Source organism: Gadus morhua, chromosome 19, assembly GCF_902167405.1.
Source record: "Gadus morhua chromosome 19, gadMor3.0, whole genome shotgun sequence".
Taxonomy (NCBI): Eukaryota; Metazoa; Chordata; class Actinopteri; order Gadiformes; family Gadidae; genus Gadus; species Gadus morhua.
The window spans coordinates 8,246,534-8,266,563 of NC_044066.1; the positions used below are offsets into that span (position 1 = coordinate 8,246,534).

General features: G+C 43.7%; 2 protein-coding genes across 9 annotated transcripts in view; one reads left to right on the forward strand and one right to left on the reverse strand.

The window, feature by feature from the left end:
• The first annotated feature begins 138 nt into the window (after window positions 1-138).
• Window positions 139-2,196, forward strand: s1pr3b (sphingosine-1-phosphate receptor 3b). The gene is made up of 2 exons (XM_030342327.1): window positions 139-354; window positions 872-2,196. Exon 2 carries the CDS (start codon window positions 925-927, stop codon window positions 2,089-2,091), a length of 1,167 nt encoding a protein of 388 aa, XP_030198187.1. The 5' UTR covers window positions 139-354; window positions 872-924; the 3' UTR covers window positions 2,092-2,196.
• A 3,676-nt stretch (window positions 2,197-5,872) lies between these two features.
• The window catches only part of shc3 (SHC (Src homology 2 domain containing) transforming protein 3), a 23,039-nt gene continuing 8,881 nt past the window's right edge, over window positions 5,873-20,030 (reverse strand). For 7 of the 8 annotated variants that reach the window (XM_030342308.1, XM_030342305.1, XM_030342303.1 and 4 more), the window contains 11 exons: window positions 18,084-18,154; window positions 17,037-17,100; window positions 15,261-15,380; window positions 14,737-14,790; window positions 14,560-14,623; window positions 13,778-13,907; window positions 11,533-11,686; window positions 10,903-10,996; window positions 10,605-10,781; window positions 8,506-8,849; window positions 5,873-7,678 (listed from right to left, as the gene is read on the reverse strand). In XM_030342308.1, the coding sequence (XP_030198168.1) occupies window positions 7,553-7,678; window positions 8,506-8,849; window positions 10,605-10,781; window positions 10,903-10,996; window positions 11,533-11,686; window positions 13,778-13,907; window positions 14,560-14,623; window positions 14,737-14,790; window positions 15,261-15,380; window positions 17,037-17,100; window positions 18,084-18,154 (1,398 nt within the window). In that variant the 3' untranslated portion in view covers window positions 5,873-7,552. The remainder of the gene's footprint in view (window positions 7,679-8,505; window positions 8,850-10,604; window positions 10,782-10,902; window positions 10,997-11,532; window positions 11,687-13,777; window positions 13,908-14,559; window positions 14,624-14,736; window positions 14,791-15,260; window positions 15,381-17,036; window positions 17,101-18,083; window positions 18,155-20,030) is intronic. The other variant, XM_030342311.1, reaches the window with a different exon arrangement.

The window sequence follows — 20,030 nt, forward strand, 5'->3', positions numbered from 1 at the left end:
GCAAAGCCATCTGGAAAATAATGCAAAACGTTATGATAGTTCATTTCAGGACATGCTATCCATAGACACATTACTGACTTTGATTCACGATCTTTAGTTTTCACAGCCCTCCCAATTTAGTTTGCAGCCTCCAGTAAATTGAGGAAGGGGTGTGACTTGAAGAGAACCGCCGAAGAGATACCCTGCCTATAGAGCAAAGAGACCTGGACGGAGCGCTGTCTACTTTAAACCGGAGCTGGAAGATGATTGAAATTAAGAATACAATTGCATGGATCAACTCTTTAGCAAGGCGTTGCATATTTTTCCCCCTCTCTTCAAACTGGAATAGTTGTTGAATATCACCGACATCCTTAGGTAAGATGTTTTTACTTTAGCCATTAGGGTAAAGAAAAAAAAAAAGCAGAATAATCTAGGATTAGGATAACACTGGTATATTTGAAACTAATAAATGCTGGGTGATTACGAAAGGAAAGTATGACTATTTGGACAAGAACCAGATACATGGTTGGTGAGATTATACTCTTGTGTTGGACCACCTATTCAGGCTCTTTTGTGTTTGTCCTATGTTCATTATATGTAGGCAACATATCGTTTATTTGCCTTAATAATGATTCATTTATAATATTCTACGATGGCTCTAGGCGAATGTCCTAACTGTGTTTTATTAAGTAGACAAGCCTAGCAATGACCGGTGTTGTTGCATCGTGTAAGGCAATAGTCCTAAAACACTAAATGATTCATTATATAAGCCCAACTTTTACAACCAGTTTACGTTTAGAAATAGGCTCATCACGGACTATAGACCCGAGCAGCAAATTAAAAAAGACAAACTTTCCAGCCTTGTCTTCTTTCGTTTTTTTTGGTCCCCTAGACTTCCAAAAGATTCCCTGCTGAAGTGCGCCCTCTAGCGGCCGCTCCGGGAATATGATCAACAATGAACTTTACCGACACTACAACTTCACCGGGAAACTCGACCACAGGCCCGCCAGCGGCGAGGGGACCAGCGGTGGCTCCGTGGACACCAAGACCTTGGTGTTCCTGGTCATCTGCAGCTTCATCGTGCTGGAGAACCTCGTGGTGCTCGTCGCCATAGGGAGCAACAAGAGGTTCCACAATCGGATGTACTACTTCATCGGTAACCTGGCGCTGTGCGACATGCTCTCCGGGGTGGCGTATCTCGTCAACCTGCTGCTCTCGGGGGACAAAACCCTGCAGCTGTCCCCGGCCCTCTGGTTCGTCCGGGAGGGGAGCATGTTTGTGGCGCTCGGCGCTTCGATCTTCAGCCTCCTGGCCATCGCCATCGAACGACACCTGACCATGGTCAAGATGAGACCTTACGACCGCAAGAAGAACTACAGGGTGTTCCTCCTCATCGGCACCTGTTGGATTATTGCCCTGTCCCTGGGTGCGCTGCCAATCATGGGTTGGAACTGTCTGGGCGACCTGCCCGACTGCTCCACCGTGCTGCCGCTCTACTCCAAAAGGTACGTGGCGTTCTGCATCATCATCTACATGGTGCTGCTGCTGGCCATCTCCGTGCTCTACGCCCGCATCTACACGCTGGTCAAGTCCAGCAGCCAGAAGGTGAGCAAGCAGCGGCAATCGGAGCACGCCTTGTCCCTGTTGCGCACCGTGGTCATCGTGGTGGGCGTGTTCATCGCCTGCTGGACGCCCATCTTCGTGCTGCTCCTGGTGGACGTGGCGTGCAAGCAGCGCCGCCGGTGCCCCGTCCTGTACAAGGCCGACTGGTTCATCGCGCTGGCCGTGCTCAACTCGGCCGTGAACCCCGTGATCTACACTCTGGCCAGCCGAGAGATGCGCCGGGGCTTCCTGGGGCTGGTGTGCGGACCCTTCTGCAAGATCCAGACCTCGGTGAACGGTAGCGGTGCCAGGCCGTCGCTGGAGCAGAGCCGCAGCAAGAGCAAGTCCTGGGGGAGCGGGATCAACCAGAACCAGAACCAGAACCAGATTCAGAACCAGAGCCAGAACCAGCCGCATGGTTCCTCCAGGAAGGAGGGGGAGAGGGGGAATGAGGCGGGGTCGGGACCCGCTGCTCAGGACACGCTGGTGGGCCAAGCGTGTCCTGATTAGGGTCATGGGTAGGGGGGTTCCAGCAGTCTGAAGGAAGACGTGAGGGGTGTGAAATGAGGGAAGCACGCAATCTAGGAAGGGACAGAGGTAGGGGGGGGGGGGGGGGGGGGGGGGGGGGTTAATGAAATGAATAATCTTGAAGTTGAAGTCCCCCCCACACCCATGGTCCCTACGTGGTACTGATTTAAGAGTGTTGCTCATTCAGTCAGCACACTCAGTCAGTATCATATATTTACCTTCACATCAAGCTTTTCATGGCTGCTGCTTCAATATAAGCTTTGTAACTGCATTAAGGATAACGACAGAAAGAGTGTGGTATCAGTACAATTCAAAGAGCTATATTTAAGAAACTGCAGTAATGCATGATGCTATATATTGGTCAGAATTACAGCCATTGGAAACCTATTTATCAGTATTCAGGTTGATGATGATTCAATATATTTTGACATAATAATGCAGCAGCCTAATTGCACAATTTATAGATTAAAGCCAGCATGGTTTATGTGTGTTATGTAAAAAACAGACACACTTTGTTTTTAAACTAAATGCTACATAATTCTGTTTATCGAAGAGTTTTTTTGGACTGCACTTCATTGACCGTTACTGTCCGATGGACCAAAGTCATATTTGTAAGGAAGTACTCCTGCAAAGCGTTAGAAGGGGAAGAGCCCCATCTGGTGGTCAATAGTAAAAGTTGGACAATGCTTTTTTTTTGTTTCCAATTAACTGCATGTTAATCATTCGTTTTTTTTCTCAATCGCTTTCGTTCAATTCTTGAATGAGAATTATGTTTGTCAATACAAAACCTTCAAATCGCTGAACAAAATATAGTCTCTTGTTCACACCAGATTTTTTTTATTATTCATTTAAGTAAATTGCACATATGTTGGTACAATTGCATACGATTTGCACAATAACTACATGCACATGGCTTGCTGATGGGATGAATGCTGATGTGTGCTGATGGGTCAGTTTTTCTTTCTTCAGTGTGTGAGCCATGACATGCAAAATGATCCATTCAATTGTCGAAAACCTGTCAGACATGCGTGTATATTCCATAAATATCTTTGCCATGGAGTGTTTGTGATGTCTGCTTGATTGGCAAACGAGCGGTCATGTTACATATAGGAATTTCGAATCCCAATCCTACCAATCAACAAATCAAGCTTGCAGCATTTATACGGAGCTGCCCACAGCAGTATCAAAACCAAGGATGAGGTTAGAGAAAGGTTGAAACCCTGAATAGCATACACCCTCGTGGAAGAGGAACAAGAAGAGAGATGAGAGTGTCTGGGGGTGTTTGGGGAAGACATAATAGAGGAACAAGTAGACATTTATAAAGAAACTGCAACTGTGAAGTTTCAGATATCCGAGTTATCCGAAACAGTGAATTAATTTTTGTTGCAATGTGTATCCTGACACATTGCAACAAAAATACATTTACTGTATACCTACCCTACTGTGGAAACCAGTACCTTAAAAGTGTGTTATGCAATAGCAATCAGCGAGACTAAATACTGTACATTCTCGACAGGAACCGTGAGAAGTCAGTGTCAACAAAAAAGTAGAAAAGTGGCAGCCCTGGCTGCCATGGTAACGATGACAACCAACAACCTTGGATGTCTTTGGCTAATTTACCTACACACTTGCTGGGTTTTGAAGCACAAATATAATTTTTTTGGGTGAACTAGTTTTGTAGAAAGTGATGTCTGGACAGTTCTGTGATCATTGTGTGACCATCGCACTTACACTTGTGACGTTGCACTTGAGCCAAAGCGATTGAGAAAACTGTAAAGCAGTTTTAGCCTGAGCCATGGAATGTGTACATTATGAATATAATTTGTGTCTCCACATGTGGAAGGTCAATAGCTTTATTACCCTACATGATACTCTAAGGATGTTGACAAGTCGTTTTGTGGTTGGGAGGAAAGCCAATGAGGAAACAACAAAAAAAATTGCACATTCACGATTTTATTGCCAACAGTCATACATAATAATGATTAACCCATACAACCAAAAGATTAAATTTGTAAACATCATTTGGACATATTCCGTTGTTTTTGTTATTTTAATATTTTTTATTTTCATTTTCTTCAGCTTTTCCCCAAAATAAGTGTACTTTGTGTAAATCCCTCTGACAAAGGTTTATATCTAGAATTTGGGAAATTATACATTTATTATATATAATAGAGAAATAAATAGAACTAGAGATAGAGACAGAGAGAGAGGGAGAGATAGAGAGAGATAAAATTGGAGTCTCAAGCAGCAACACGCAGCAGGGCAAAACAAAGCCTCTCGTGAACAGGCATGCCCCATTGAGGATCAGCTATTGCACTTTAAAGAGAGAGAGAGAGAGAGAGAGAGAGAGAGAGAGAGAGAGAGAGAGAGAGAGAGAGAGAGAGAGAGAGAGAGAGAGAGAGAGAGAGAGAGAGAGAGAGAGAGAGAGAGAGAGAGAGAGAGAGAGAGAGAGAGAGAGAGAGAGAGAGAGAGAAATAAATAAATAAATTAAAACACCTGGTACAAATAAAAGGCACATTTTCATCAACTGAAATCTGGAGAAGAAAATAACAAATGTCTTACAGTTTAAATATCTTGTTTGGTTGTGTACGGCGTGTGCCCCCCTCCCCCCACACATACTTCTGATCTTCATAAATATTCAAGAGTTATTCAAGTAGAGAGTTGGTCCTGCAAGATACTTCATTCCTATTTCAAACCTTGCATTTATACATATATACAGTGTGTATATATATGTATATATATATATATATATATATATATATATATATATATATATATATATATATATATATATATATATATATATATGTGTATAAATGCTATGTTCTTCATAAAAATAGGCATCAATCTAAATAGACCGAAGTGTGTTGGCATCAGGCCATGGCTCTCGTCAGGGGTCTGATTGACAGCTGTCACCAAGGAGTTAGTTGAGCTTGTGTTCTCGTTTTCTAGAAAATATATTCTATTGATCGTAACTGTGGTTACAGTGGTTTCTAGTTAACAAAACGTAAGAGGAGCAGCCCAGTGTAGGGCTCTATCACAAACACAAATTACCTTCCTCTAAGGAATATTGAAGGAACTTTCCTCTCATTTTCTGTGAATACATTTTAACGATCGTTGAAGGAATTTTCCTCTGAAGGATTTATTCTCTAAGGAGGATCCCAAAGGAACTCTCCTCTAAAGACCCTCAAAGGAACTTTACTCTAAGGAACTTTGAAGCAACCTTCCTCTAAGTATCCCTGAAGGAACTTTCCTCTAAGGAGCTCTGAAGTAACCATCCTCTAAAGATCCTCAAAGGAACTTAACTCTAAGAAACTCTGAAGTACGCTTTCTTTAAGTATCCTTAAAGGAACTTTCCTCTAAGGATCTCTAAGTAACCTTCCTCAAGGGTCATTGAAGGAACTTTCCTCTAAGGAACTCTGAAGTAACTGTCCTCTGAGGATCATTGAAGGAACTTTCTTGCAAGGATCCTGAGGGAATTTTCCTCTGAATAAACTTTGCTCTAAGGAACATTGAAGGAACTTTCCTCTAAAGGAACCTTTTAGGAACATTCCCCTCTCAGGAGGAAACTTTAGCCAGGTGTAAGGTGTTAAGATTGTGTGGAAATAGTTCATATAAGTAATCTCAAAATAGTGTAATCCCTCTGAAGATGTGTCATTTAGTTTTTTTGGGTGATGCACGTACACTTTATCTTGCAGCAAAATACAGGTACATTAAAGAACATTGCATCTGTCTTGTCAAACGTATTGAACACACACACCGATTTTGGTTCAATTTTACTTGTCCAGTGCATATTAAACTCAATACCTAATTCATATTGGTATAAAGCATGAGAAAAATAAAACTGTCCTCAAAATTGGTTGAATGAATGGTTGAAGGAAAATGAATTGTTGAATAACACATTGCAAGCTCATTCCAAAGGGCACCCCATGTTTAGTCAAACTACAGTTACAGTTTCCTAATGTGCACGATGCGTTTCAATCAACACATTGTTGGTCAAGATTGAGGTCGTTCCAAAGATGGAAGTCAAATATAACCAGAAACAATACTGCTTAAATTTTTGACTTTTTAAACGTAAGAAGAAAGGGGGTTAAAGCAAGATAATAAACATTATCAATTTGGGGATGCCAATAGAAGATATTCACACACTAAATCAAGTAAAAAAACAATAACAAAATAACCATTTCTAATCCATATTTCTTTTTACAACTTTAAGTGAAAGTGATCTAATATTCAACATTCTTAATTGAGGGCGCACAAAGTGAAATAATCAACAAGATTTGTCTAAATCAGTCTCTTTAGTATATATTGTAAATCACTGCTGAACACATTGGCGTGAGTCGTCACGGTGCGACTCACACAGATGATCTAAGGTTTCAGATTGTGCTATTCCTTTGTGACCATTCATCAAATCATAAACTCTTCTTTTAAAACGTCACGATAAAGCCAGAAATGCTAATTAGGGATGCGTGAAAACATCCATTTGCATGACTCAAGCCCCGAGAAAAAAAATGAATTATTTACTACACACCTATTGAAAACAATCCAGATAAAAACCAATCGAGAAAGAATTATCCTTTGAAAGCATAGATATTTTACAGTGTGAGCATACGCAGGCACCTCTTCAGGAGAAAAAGGGCATCAAGGTTTATGAACAATGTCCACGTGAACACATTTTTCAAGTCATGCGACCGTAGTGACACAAGAGAGTACTTCATTTAAAAAACAGAAAAACGTTGTTAATCTTTAAAGCCATTGACAGCACTATGAAGGATGTTGGTGTACCATCCCCAACACTTTGTGACTAATACTGCAAAGCAACATTCTCAACTACTCCCCGATAAAACCAAAAAAACGATTGGATATAGTGACTGATTCATTGAGCTGTTTGCACTATTGCTGGGCTTAAAGGAGATTTTTTTTGTCCTAAAATAGTTTTGATACAAACAGTAGGTTTTTCAAACAATTTCAGTATATTTTTTCAAACTCTTAGCCAACAGTACCTGTAAAAACGTGGTTGTGCTTGACAGAAAAAAAAAGAAATTGGGTTTGTTTTTTTATTCTAAAATACTCTTCCCCCACCTCTTTGAGGTTTGAATTGCGTTTCACCAAAACTACAAGAACAGTTGCTTGAGTTTTTTTCTTTAAATCTCAAAACGCCAAATCAACATATTATGTCCAAATGCACCTATATATCTTTTCAAAAATATAGCATTTCAGTCTTCACAACAAAATAATAACAGTTCTATAAATCATTTTTATCTCAAACAATCCTGCTTCGTCCAAAGCCTCCATTGAAGAACTGCGGGCTGTTTTTGCATCCCCTCCCCAAAACCCATTGAGCCATCAAACAAAATATCACATCTTCTCTGTTCAATGTAATCTTCAAGTTTCAAGTTGACGGTTTCTATTGTTCGTAGACTCCGGGTCTGTTATAGAGTCGCTATTTCCTCCCGACCGGCTGTTTGAGACACAGTTCACTTCCGGCCGATACGATTGGCAGACTGTTATCGCGATGGTGTCCAATCAGGTGGTTGATGCTGTCAAATATGTGGTCTTTTGTCCTTACCTTTTTTCCAAAACAAGAAAAGATGGCAATTATTAGACACAGTACAAAACAAATGTACTAAACTACTTGATAGTGCTGAAGTGGCTCCTATTCTACCAAAAATATTATTCCCCTTAAAAGGGGAATAATGTGTATCGATTCACAATGCACAACACAGAGATGGTCTGGGAACCTCCTGCGCTAAACGAATCCCCCATCCGGTCTTCAAACATACGTTCAAAATATAAAGTACACAAACAAGGCATATAGGCATGTAAAAAACTACTTTATTTTGGCCACTCCCACAATTTGAAAACCACTGGGTTCGATGAAAGAATCAAACCCATCTTTATTTGTAGAATACTTTTGGTTCAAAATAGCAATGGGAAGTGCTTGACAAGTTAACAACACAACAGTAAATTAGTTAAAAATAACTATCACAGAAGGTACAATCTGAGTACTGTACGGAGCAATACAAAGTGATCAAAGGTGAACCGTCACCCGGCTATTTTAAACCATGAGCGCTCGCTGCTTCGTACGCAGGGTCTGACAGACTGTGACATCAATTCTTTTTCCGTGAAGTCAGGCCATTCACAGACACACTTAACGTCATGAAGTGCGTTTGAATCAGTAATAGTTCATAAAGCAGTATTAGAAAATAGCCACGTGTGACGTTTCCCCTTTACCAAGGGCAACGACGCAACACGAGCCACAAACAAACAGCATCCTAATCCCAGAGTCACCGAGGCACATCCAAGAGGGAGGATGGAACACGAAAAAGAAAACGGGCACCCGCCTGACGATGACTCACTGACGGGGATCTCAGAACAGACGGCGGCCGCTCTTACCGTCCCCTCGGGGTCCACCAGCAGCAGGTGCTTGGCCAGCCCGTGGTGCATGCCCGTCAGCACGTAGGAACCCGGGTTGGTGGTGCTCTTGCGCACCAGGAAGTCCCCGTCGTCCCGCAGCAGCTTCTCGGCGTCCCGCCGGCTCATCTGGCCGTGGTACCAGGCCTGGCCCCCCAGCTCCTCCTGGCCCCGGGGGGCCACGGCGCGCGCCAGCAGGGGGCTGCAGTTGTCCACCGAGGAGGCCTTGTGGAGCGCCGCGGCGGAGCAGCAGGCCGGGGGCAGCGGCTGGCCCGCCCCGGGGTGGCAGGGCGGCGGCTGGGAGTGGATGGCGTCCTCGAAGGGCTCTGGTACGGAACAGGGATAGGGTCGGAAGGAACGTCGGTAAGTTGTTTACGCTTTTAATAGATGAAGCTCTGTTTTCCTCAGGTTGTGTGATCTGGCCACCCCGTGTGTTAACTGGTGTTACCTAGTCCCCCATGTTCACCTTCTCCCTGGGGGGAACCGGTCCCCAGACCCCCTTATCTATACCAGAAACCCCCTGGATGTCAACATACATGTCAACATATGATACAACATATATGATGTATCCTTGCCGGGAGCGTGGGACACTGTGTTAAAAGACTGTCTGAAACTGTATTCTGGGCTCACTCTGCTAGAGAGGAGACTAGTGTATATGTATACACTAAAATAGGTTAATCGTCTACAACTATTGTGGGCTTTTTTTAGCATTTTGAATTCTCATCTGTCCTACAAGCAATATCTCATAAAGAAATTGCCACAACACAAGGTATTTTTAAGTATGCTCAACGTCCAATTTTGGACTCTTTGGATAAGTTCTAGGATTGAAGCACTCGATTGAAGAGGATAAGACTGTGACACATTGCTAAAAGGTTTTAGTTGTTCTGTTATTTTCCTTTGAGACTGTTAAACCTTTAAATAGTTTGACTTCTAAAGCCTCTTCCCAACAGCTGTCACAAATGGCCAAATCAAAACTACAGTACATATTTATATACAGCTATTTGTATATCCAAAGTAACTTAAAACAAGACAAAATGTATCAATGTCAAACAAACAGGAATGTATCAAATATGCTCGTAAGTCATTTTTGGCAAGACCAGGTCAAGTCTTTGGTCACAAGTCCAAGTCAGGTGTCAAGTCTATGGTCTTATGCCAAACAAGTCCTAACCATTCACATGACCTAACCAGGACGTACTCATGTCAATCAGGTCCTAACCAAGCCCCCAGGAACAGTGCATACTGCCACAATCCACCAGTGCTCAGCGGCCAAGCCTGGTATGCAGCTGTTTTAGCGGGCTGTGGACGGGTCCCTCAATTCATGGAGTCCCAGAAGTAGATATCTCCGTTCACTCCAAGTGGGGAACAGGATTGTGTCTCCGCAAAGATAATATGGATATCAATCAAAGGCTCATAATTATCTTTATACCATGTACTAATAAAATGTAAGTTTTCTCTTTTCCTAACGCCATCTCAAGCGTTTTATTTTATTTATGTATTTTTTGCAGGAGAGGGAGGGGTAGGCAGCTGAAAGGAGTCATAGTGAAACAAATGTTGTTTCGGCCCTGCATAATAATTGTCAAACTAATTGTTGTTCAGATAGCAGGAGGAGTGTAATTTAAAGATCACATATAGAAAATCATCGGGGGTTTATTAACTTATACTTCCATGGTCGGTAAACAATGCGACTGCGCTCGCTCAGACCTCTCGCTTATGATGCTACAATGCTAACAATGCTAGTTAACGAGAATATTTCTGCATCCGGCACGTCATGCACTAGGGCGTGGCAAGGCGCCCATGACGCAGAAGCAAATCTCTCCTTGATGTTGCCCTGTGCCATTGAGCAGTTTTCATAGGAATGAATGGGGGGCCATGTTTTAGCCCGCTGGCCTTTCTTTAATAGGTCCATGGTCCTAACCAGTCACATGACCTAACCAGGACATACTCATGTCAAACAGGTCCTAACTGTTCACCTAATGTCTCCTAACCAGGACGTACTCTGGTCAAACGGGTCCTAACCAGTCCCCTGACCCAGGCGTACTCCTGTCAAACAGGTCCTAACCAGTCCCCTGACCCAGGCGTACTCATGTCAAAGAGGTCCTTCTGCGGGCTGATCTTGGCGTCCGAGGCGTGGTCCGCCTCCGCCTGCAGCACGGCCAGCACCTGGGCGTCGATCTGCTGGGTGTTTACGTACGTGGGCATCTCCCCCGCCTTAGACGCCTGGCCCTTAGTCTCCGGGAGGCTGTATGTGTCCGTCGACCCTAGACACGCACGCCGCGGGACCAGATGTTAAAACCCTAGTTTTCCTGCTCAGACGGGGGTAGCTTATTAGCCTCTGTGAGCAGGGTCAACACTCCAGGATCTCAGTAGACGTGGTCCTACCTTGACTGACGAGCGAGGGGGTCTTCTCCTCGCCCCAGCTCTCTCCACAGTGGCGTCCCTGATAGTACGCGGGGTCCACGGAGCCGGAGCCCGTCTGCTGACCACAATGACATCATGGTTTAGAGCCCTGTTTCTCAGGGGTACTCGGAACAGATGAAATGATTAACATTTTGTGTTGTTATATCGGTAAGTAAGGACGAATGTTATTGAAATCAGCCCACAGTCGCGTGCAGCGAGCCAACCGCCAAAGACATCTCGGTACAAAAGTGTTGACTTCACAATTTCACAGTAAGAGAAAACTTTCAGACGAGAGAAGATATCTTTAAAGGGGGTACATTCGCAAAATATGGTCTGAGAACCACTGATGTAGTGCTTCCCAGCCAAATATATCTAAGTCTACCTGCCACTCATCCTTGAGCTAAGATAACTAATTCCTACCTGCTCATGAATGGCACATGGCCAAACTAAAGGTCCATGCCTTTGTATAACAGAGCATTATAGTCTCAATATTGGCTTTGATCAATCAATCAAATCCACGACGACAACGCAAAAATGGAAACTGAATATTGAGTGATTCTAATGCATCCCCGAAACAAAGCATTGACATCAGAACCAGGGGTGCAATCTGACCTGGCCTCCGTCAGACGCCCCGCCCTGGCCGGCCAGTCTGGAGTCGATGAAGCCCCCGGGTGGGGGCATCTTCCCGGGGATGTTGTTGTAGTAAGGGTGCTCCGCCGGCTCCTCCTCCTCCTCCGTCCACGGGAACTCCTCCATGTTCAGCACCCTGAGGAGTCACACAGCCACCTGTTGTTAACCTCCACATCGCTGCTCGTGAGCGCTACAACACCGAGGGCCCTGTTTCCACGGTCTGAAGCGCAAGCGAGCAGCCCAAAATGAGGTAGCTTTGTGAGCGGGGCTCTGCCGCTGTTGCTATCATACCGGCGGATAAATGACTCTTGCGCCCGACGCAAATCTGAAAAGGGTTGCCCTGAAGTAGCCTAATTACCCGTAGGTGTGGTTTGGGCGTAACGTGCAATAAACCAATGAGAGTGCCATCTCCCATCCCCTTTAAGAGCCATGAGCGCATTTGAACCTGACGAGTTGATATTTTGGTGCGTTTACAGTCTCCGATGAGACAGATGCATGACCACATTAATTTCAAACTCAAATAGCTCAGTTTATGGCCAAATAATATGCCCCAATATACACATGGAATAGCGTTTTCTTCTACAACTTCCGAAATAATGAGTCGTCATGTACATTTCGGTAAGGAAAACTTAACACACATATGATTGCAACTGTGGTTTTATTTAATGATATAAGGCAATACATTAACAAACATAGTTTCTTACCAGTATTGTATACATTATCGTTATCGACTTGTGTTCCTAATATGCATATGTCCCCCCATTAGTGTACATTGCCATGGACTGTATTATGCGTTACGTGTTTAGCTTGCGTGTGTTTAAACAGATGGATGCACACACGCGCGCCTGCATTCATTCATTCTTTTTAACACTCACTCGCGGTAAAACTATGTTTTCTCACAAAATAATACTCATCAATCCTAAAAGTTATGGGCTTGTACACGATGTCTGTGTCAAGAAAATATGTGTTTGCTGTACGGTGTTTGCAGATGCATTGATTTAAATACAACTTAGTACCGCTGTTCTTTCCCAAATAATTTAACCAACGTTATCATTTACCCTAAAACGAGATTTTGTTTTGGAAGGCTGGGATATAGCCTACTTTGCTAGAGTTTATTATTATTATTATTTGCTCGAGTTTATTATTTTTATTTTAACACATGGCATAGCCTACTACAGTGTTCATTCATGCAGCCCCTATGGAAAGAATGTTGCGGTTCCGACCTGCCATGGTACGTCAAAATAGCATCACCAACTGCGCTATCCGCTAGTGCACTTAGACCCGATATTTGTTGGTCAGTTGCGCAACTGCTTTATTGATCTGTAAGATAGCACCATGTATCATTTGCGCCGGAACACGCCTCTGCTTTTCGCCAACACGCCTCTCAGGGCGCAAGATTAGAGGCGCAGGATTGCTGCAGGGGGAAATCGGCTTCGCGCCGGGTGCAAACTAGCAAAGATACATGCGTCGGTGTGTAGTCTGGCCGATGTAGAGATACATTTATTAAAATCTCCTTCTGAAAGCTTAATCCAACATTCTCTTCGGTAGAATATCTCTCTTATGAAACAGGAAACAAGGCCTGACTCTCTGTCGTTATCGTTTCTAGTTTTCCGCCAAGGCTCTGTGCAGATTTCACCCAGAGGTTTTGCAATAACATAGTAGTACGAGTAGGTCACAACAATCAGCCTGAGAAATCTGCCCTTTCTTCAAGGATTAAAAAAATGACGTTGATCGCAACATACAGATCGAACTTTCCTGAGAAGTCAGACAGCATTTCTTTAGAAGAGGGTGACTCACCATTCACAGGAAGGTCAGTGTCTTGGTGACGGGCATACTTTTTTTTGTGTTACTGCCTGCCCCTTTCTCACGATACATTATATGCACATACTGTCAATGCTCACATCTCCTTACAATAACTGCATTAGCAACACATCAAATCAAATCACATCCATCAATTGTGTGTTAACAAATAATGGTGTAATCACAACAACCGCATATGTTATCCTCACAGTAGCAGTGAGTAGCCCATGCACAGCAGAAATAGACAGAGATTCTCATTTTAGAGCTTTTAGCTCCATTCACCCCTACACTGCCTCTACGGTCTAGCACCGGCCCTGGTGCCCAAGCAAGGTACTGCAGTCTCTTTCCTGTCACAACAGGCTCATGTGGTTTTCAGGCCTATTCTTCAACCCTGTTTTTGTGCTAACTAGGTCATATGTCTGCTCACCTGTCGTGCGTTGAAGAGGGCTTGCTGGAGGGACACTGAAGGTACTGCTGGAAGCGCAGGTCGAAGGCCTGTCCGATGCTGCTGATCACGTCCTGGGCCAGACTGTCGGAGCACTCCAGGATATGACACGCTGCCCAGGGGAGGAAACACGACACCATGAAGCCTCTGACTCGCCACTGTGAAACACCTGGTCAGCAAACTGTGTCGCCGGATTCAGGTCACTAGGTAAATGATGCAACACCTAGTTAGTATTGTGTCACTAGGTCAGTGTATACAGGTCACTAGGTTATTGATACAATAACTAGTTTGTATTATGTCACTGTATACAGGTCACTAGGTTATTGATGCAACACCTAGTTAGTATTGTGTCACTAGGTCAGTGTATACAGGTCACTAGGTTATTGATACAACACCTAGTTAGTATATTATGTCACTATGTCACTGGATACAGGTCCCTAACTTAATGATATACAAATAATTACAAAGTAAAGTTGTAGTATAGTAGTATAATTATAAAAAAACATTTTATTTTAAAAGCTTTTATGAGTTTGTTTTAAAATAGAGTAGATAGCAAGTAAGTCAAATTAATAAAAACAAATGTATGCACAAACTCATATACAAATACATACAAATCAAATGATCTGAGTGTGTGTTATGGAAGAAAGAGGAGGCCCAAGGGGAGAGGAGTTATGAGGTGGCCTGGGAGCACTGGTCATCTGTGTGTTTCCATTTGAACAGTTTATTAACCCCTAGCTGGTACACTGGGAGGCACGGTCCACTACCTCTTCGATTAACCGGGTCCTTGGCGACGTAGGCAACGTAATCTGTCGTGTCCTGAAGCGAGGCCAAGAAAGCAAAAACGATTGTTAGGAAACAGATATTTTAAACAGCTCGATGGAAACATATGACCTTACTCTCTCAGTGAAAAAACTAAGCTTGAAAGCGTAAACATCACTTACTGGGTCCCCGCCCGATGCAAAGGAGATGGACTGCATATGGTGGTTTGCGATGATCTGTGAAGGGCACAACACGATGTCTCAATGTGCGCCAGTGGCCGTTTATTTAAGGAATGGGGTTTTTTAACATGATTATTTTTTATTATTATTTTTTACTCTACTTAATCAGCGTACATTAAAACAGTCTTCTGTGGTGCTTGAGATTTGTAGTGTGTTCTATTTCAAATGTTGTCGTTCATTTTGGATTTGTAGCGCATTGATCGGGAACTGTGTGTGCTGTCATCGAAAAAACGATGGACACAAAGTTAGAATGTCAATTCAGTTATTCAAGCAAGGTCAAAATAAACACCAACCCTCTAACCCTAACAATGATCATAATGGAAAGTAAGAGTCATTTATCAACCAGGTACTTTTTAATTTTAACTTGAGTAGATTTCTAGAGCGGTTATTTTCATTTTTACTGTAGTCATCTTTTAGGGGAGAAGTTTTACTTGTACTCCCTTTCAAGCACGAGTCCCCTGACTGACCTGCTTGGAGTCGGGGGTCATCAGGTTCAGGCTGCTGGTGGAGATGTTGAGGTTGATGGACATGCCGGCAAACTGGAGGTTGCTCTTCCCCAGGATGTTGGACAGGGCTTTGGAAGGAGGCTGCAGGGCACAGGCAGAAACAGAGGTAAACGTTACATTTTGTTCTATTATTATTAAGTGATGTTCAGCATCCACACCACGGCCCGCCACTTGATCTATCATAAGGATCTCAGGAGGCCCGGTTTAGGAAAAATGCTAAAAATATATGTGAAAGACAGTTTTTATTAGGTCTCGCTGTTGTTCTTAACTATTTTTAATCCCATTTGTTCTTGACAGATAAAATCCTGAGATCTTTCATGAAGAAATCTAATTTAAAAGAAAAGCATTATAGTGTACGGCAGATATAAACGTTCTTACGCTGTCCGTCAATACAAGGGCATTCATTCATGCTTCCAATATTTCCCTGCCCTCAAACATACACTTGGCTCTTTTTGCTTGATATACTGTGTATCGGCCACACCCATTACATACAGGTAGGGTATCATTTGGATCTGAGGATATTAGTCATGCAGTTACAATCACATCCCATTTCATCTCACAGATCATTTATCTGTGAGGAGCCGGTCAGCACTGACTATGTGACGCATGCGATCTCTCCTGCATTTAAACCGGGAACGGCTAGCACAGAAATGCTTAGTTTCACACCGTACATTAATGTGTGTTTTCATCACACACACAAACACATCCTAAACATAGAGACAGACATGCACAAACACACACCCTTAACATGGGCACACACATAATCAACAGAGACACACACTCAAACGCACAATAACACACACCCACACACACACAAACACACACGCACAATCACACAAACATGCACTCGAGGACACACTAACACACACACAGGCGCACATGCACACAGCCTTGCTGATATTCTGCACTACATGAGTCACTGAGTGCTGCACGAAGTGTGCAATGCATCGTGGGCTAAAGCTATGCCCACGCACACTGAGGCCAATACCTCTCTTGCTCGCTCTCTCTCTCCCTCCCCATCTCTCTCTCCCTCACTCTCTCTCTGCCATTCTCTCTCCCTCCCCCATCATTTTCTCCCCCTCGCTCTCTCCCCCCCTCTCACTCTCTCCCTCCCCATCTCTCTCTCTCTTGGTCACTCTCTCTCTCCCTCCCCCATTTCTCTCTCCCTCACTCTCTCTCTGCCCCTCTCTCTCCTCCCCCTCTCTCTCTTCCTCGCTCTCTCTCTCTGCCCCTCTCTCTCCTCCCCATCTCACTCTCTCCCTCCCCATCTCTCTCTCTCTGCCCCTCCCTCTCCTCCCCCTCTCTCTCTCCCTCTCTCTCTCTGCCCCTCTCCCTCCTCCCCATCTCACTCTCTCCCTCCCCATCTCTCTCTCTCTGCCCCTCTCTCTCCTCCCCCTCTCTCTCTTCCTCGTTCTATCTGCCTGTCTCCCCTGTCTCCTTCCTTCTTTGAATCTCATTTCTAAGAAATAGAGAGATAGACCAATCCGCACATATCCGCACATAAGTAGACGCGTGTATACGAATGCAGCCAGTCACGCACACTCACACACACACGCACACACACAATCACACGCTCAAAACATTGAGTGTGTCTCAATTAAGAGCATTGCTGACCAAGATCCACACGTCACCATGCCTTCCTACCTCCCCTTCCCCAGCCTTCTCTCCCTCTCTCACCCACTCTTTCTCTCTCCCTACCTTCTCCCCTCCCCCACTGCCTCCCTCACTCCCCCGTACCTTTCTCTTCCGCGGGGCTCCTTTTGTCCCTGGAACCGCCTCGCATACCAGGCTGATGGCCTCCCTGCAGACAGGAAGGAAGGAAGGGCCGGAGAGAGAGAGAGAGAGAGAGAGAGAGAGAGAGAGAGAGAGAGAGAGAGAGAGAGAGAGAGAGAGAGAGAGAGAGAGAGAGAGAGAGAGAGAGAGAGAGAGAGAGAGAGAGAGAGAGAGAGAGAGAGAGAGAGAGAGAGAGAGAGAGAGACATAACCACACCTAGGGGTTATGTAAGTCTAATAGTTGGTTTTATTATTTTGTTATACACTGAGCCAATAACCCACCGGGCCAGACGCATTACAGTACCTCATTGAGAAAAATACAGAAAAGTTGACAGCAGCGAATAGTATCAACTGGATGAGAAGTAGTAGCCTACTCTTTTCTTTCGTTCTCTATTCTCTAGTCTTTAGTTGCCTCATGGGTTGAGTCCCTCATGCTAGCACTGTGTAGCCCTGAGGTTAATACCAGGATGGCTCCAGTAATCCAGCACAATATGTCGCCGCTCGCTAGTCCTGACACTAGACACTAGACTTGCTCCGGGAAGTCATGCAGAAACATTGATGTGACAGAAACGATTTGCTGTTTGCTTTGGCCTCTCTGTGCAGAAGCGGTCGATTACCTAAAGAATATTTCTTCTCACAGAAGACATGTATGTTGACAAGAGCATACTACCGCATGCAGTGTTGATTCATAAGAACCGTATTGATCCCGATCCATTTTTTAAAACTAGTTTATTCATCTCAACCCAATCCACCTCTTGCTTCTGTGATATACAAGATTGGTTACGAACATTTTAGGGTGACTGCATGTCCTTTAAAAATTTACATTTTAGTCTAAAATATGTATCTAAAATAATTGTATATGGCATGAAATTAGTTTGAATCTTGAATCTTCCTAAATCATTATCATCATGATAATATCATGTGTTGTTCTAACTACACTAAAACCTGTTGTCGGTCTCTGAACGTAAATGACTGAGCAGACCTCAGAGGCCGCTGAAGGAGTGAGTCCTACCGTGTTATTTGTGATCTGGTTGTGAAATCCAGGGACCTCATTGACCGTAGCACTTCTATGCAACCAAGGTACTGAAAAAGAAACATGAAAAAATATAAAACACAGAGTAAAATTTATATCCGCTGAGAGATGGGCATCTTCTTATATCGTAAAGCATTTCCTAAACAGGTTGTGATGGTAAACGGAAAACCACAGTGTGCTATGTTCAACGAAAGAGAGAGAACTGGCCTGAATAATCTTTTAGATTGATAGACTTATCATAATAATGTATGGTCAAGTCTTTGACATTCAATGGCCAAATGCAAGCAAAGTGTATGATCAGAGATGTGCTTCTCTACCTTCATCTCTTTTGTGTCCTCATTCAGTGAGCCAATGGCAGAACAAACATATTGTCCATATAAGGCCCGAGTGTGTTTTGGTTTGGTGGCTGCATCTGGAGTAGGGGGGGTAGTGAAAACCGATCAGGGACAATGGCTGTGTTAGATGTTGGGAGCAGACGTATTCACCGACAGGTTCGCTCGTAGTTCACCCTTTTTACAAAAGGGTGAACTACGAGCGAAAGTCTCTTGGCGTGTGTGTGTGTGCGCGCGCGCGCGTGCGTGCGTGCGTGCGTGCGTGTGTGTGTGTGTTTGAAACATGATCACCAAACAAACACGAAAATAAACAGAAAACAATGGTTGGCACATAGGAAAAATTAATTCCGCCTATCACAATATGTCATGGTTTCATATTGAATAGAAATCTATGGGGTTCACCATGACATGGGACAAAATCTAGTGAAATTCATCTTCATTTTTAGAAACATTTTGTGACTACAAAATGACTTCAAACGTGTGATCATCCTCATAACTGGGATGGGTTCTATATGCTGCTTTAATGGGGATTCCAATCACCCCGTCATCCTAAATCTCTATATGTTCTCCTCAATCGCCATCTCAACAATGCGCAGAAGTAAGGCAGAGAAGTGGCCTAAAGCATCCTCCGAAGCAGATTTGGACTGAGGATACAACAGTGTAAAAGAACACTGGAGATCTACGTAATCAGCCGTACAGTCACAAATAAAGCAAGTGCAATGGTTGTGATTCAACAAGAACATTCACACTCAATGTCCCCTTTAATGACGCTGTAGTAGCATTCAACGCCATACTGCTTCTTTCCCCCTGCTCAACCACAGGCCGATACTGTGTCCCCTCTAGCTTATAGCGAACATTGAACAGGGCGGTAGATGTAGGGACGTTGTTGTAAAACAGGGGCCCTTTGACTCCACAGTCCACCATGGATTAACTAGCTAGCACACTGTTAGCCTAAGGAAAGCTGGATGTCACAAAGCCACTATCACAGAATAGCATGAGTCTCACTTATTGACAACCAAAGGCCACATCCTCTGCCGCCATCTCTACTCTCAGATGAGTCAAATGTGATAACAGGGATTTCTTTTGCAGCACGTACCAATGTAAAAACCAATGTAAGTCACACAATATAGCCAGATATTGTGAATGATCTTCATTCCCGTTTACACAGTGTTGCTGTTGAAAAATAGAATAATAATAATGTACATGCGACTTGTCAGATGCTTTTATTCAAATTTGTAATAAAAAAATGCAGGTGCAAGTGTTAATGTCCTGCTCTGACAAGAGAGCAACAGAGAACCTAACAAGACCAAAACTGAAATAGGCTTAAATTCATGAATGAAAACAAGGTGTGGTTGTTATGTTCTATCAGATACAGACAATGTTATTCTGTCACTCTATCACAACGTCACACTTCTCCCAGCGTGTGTGAAGAATAGTGCAAACGTCAACATGAGCTCAGGGCGAGAATGGGGAGTTTATACATGACACTACTTATGAATGAATGGCTTCAGTTTTTACAACACCGAACCGTCCAGCACACAGTACAACAATATGTCTCACACTTCATCCTCCACCATCAAACCTCCAGGTTGAA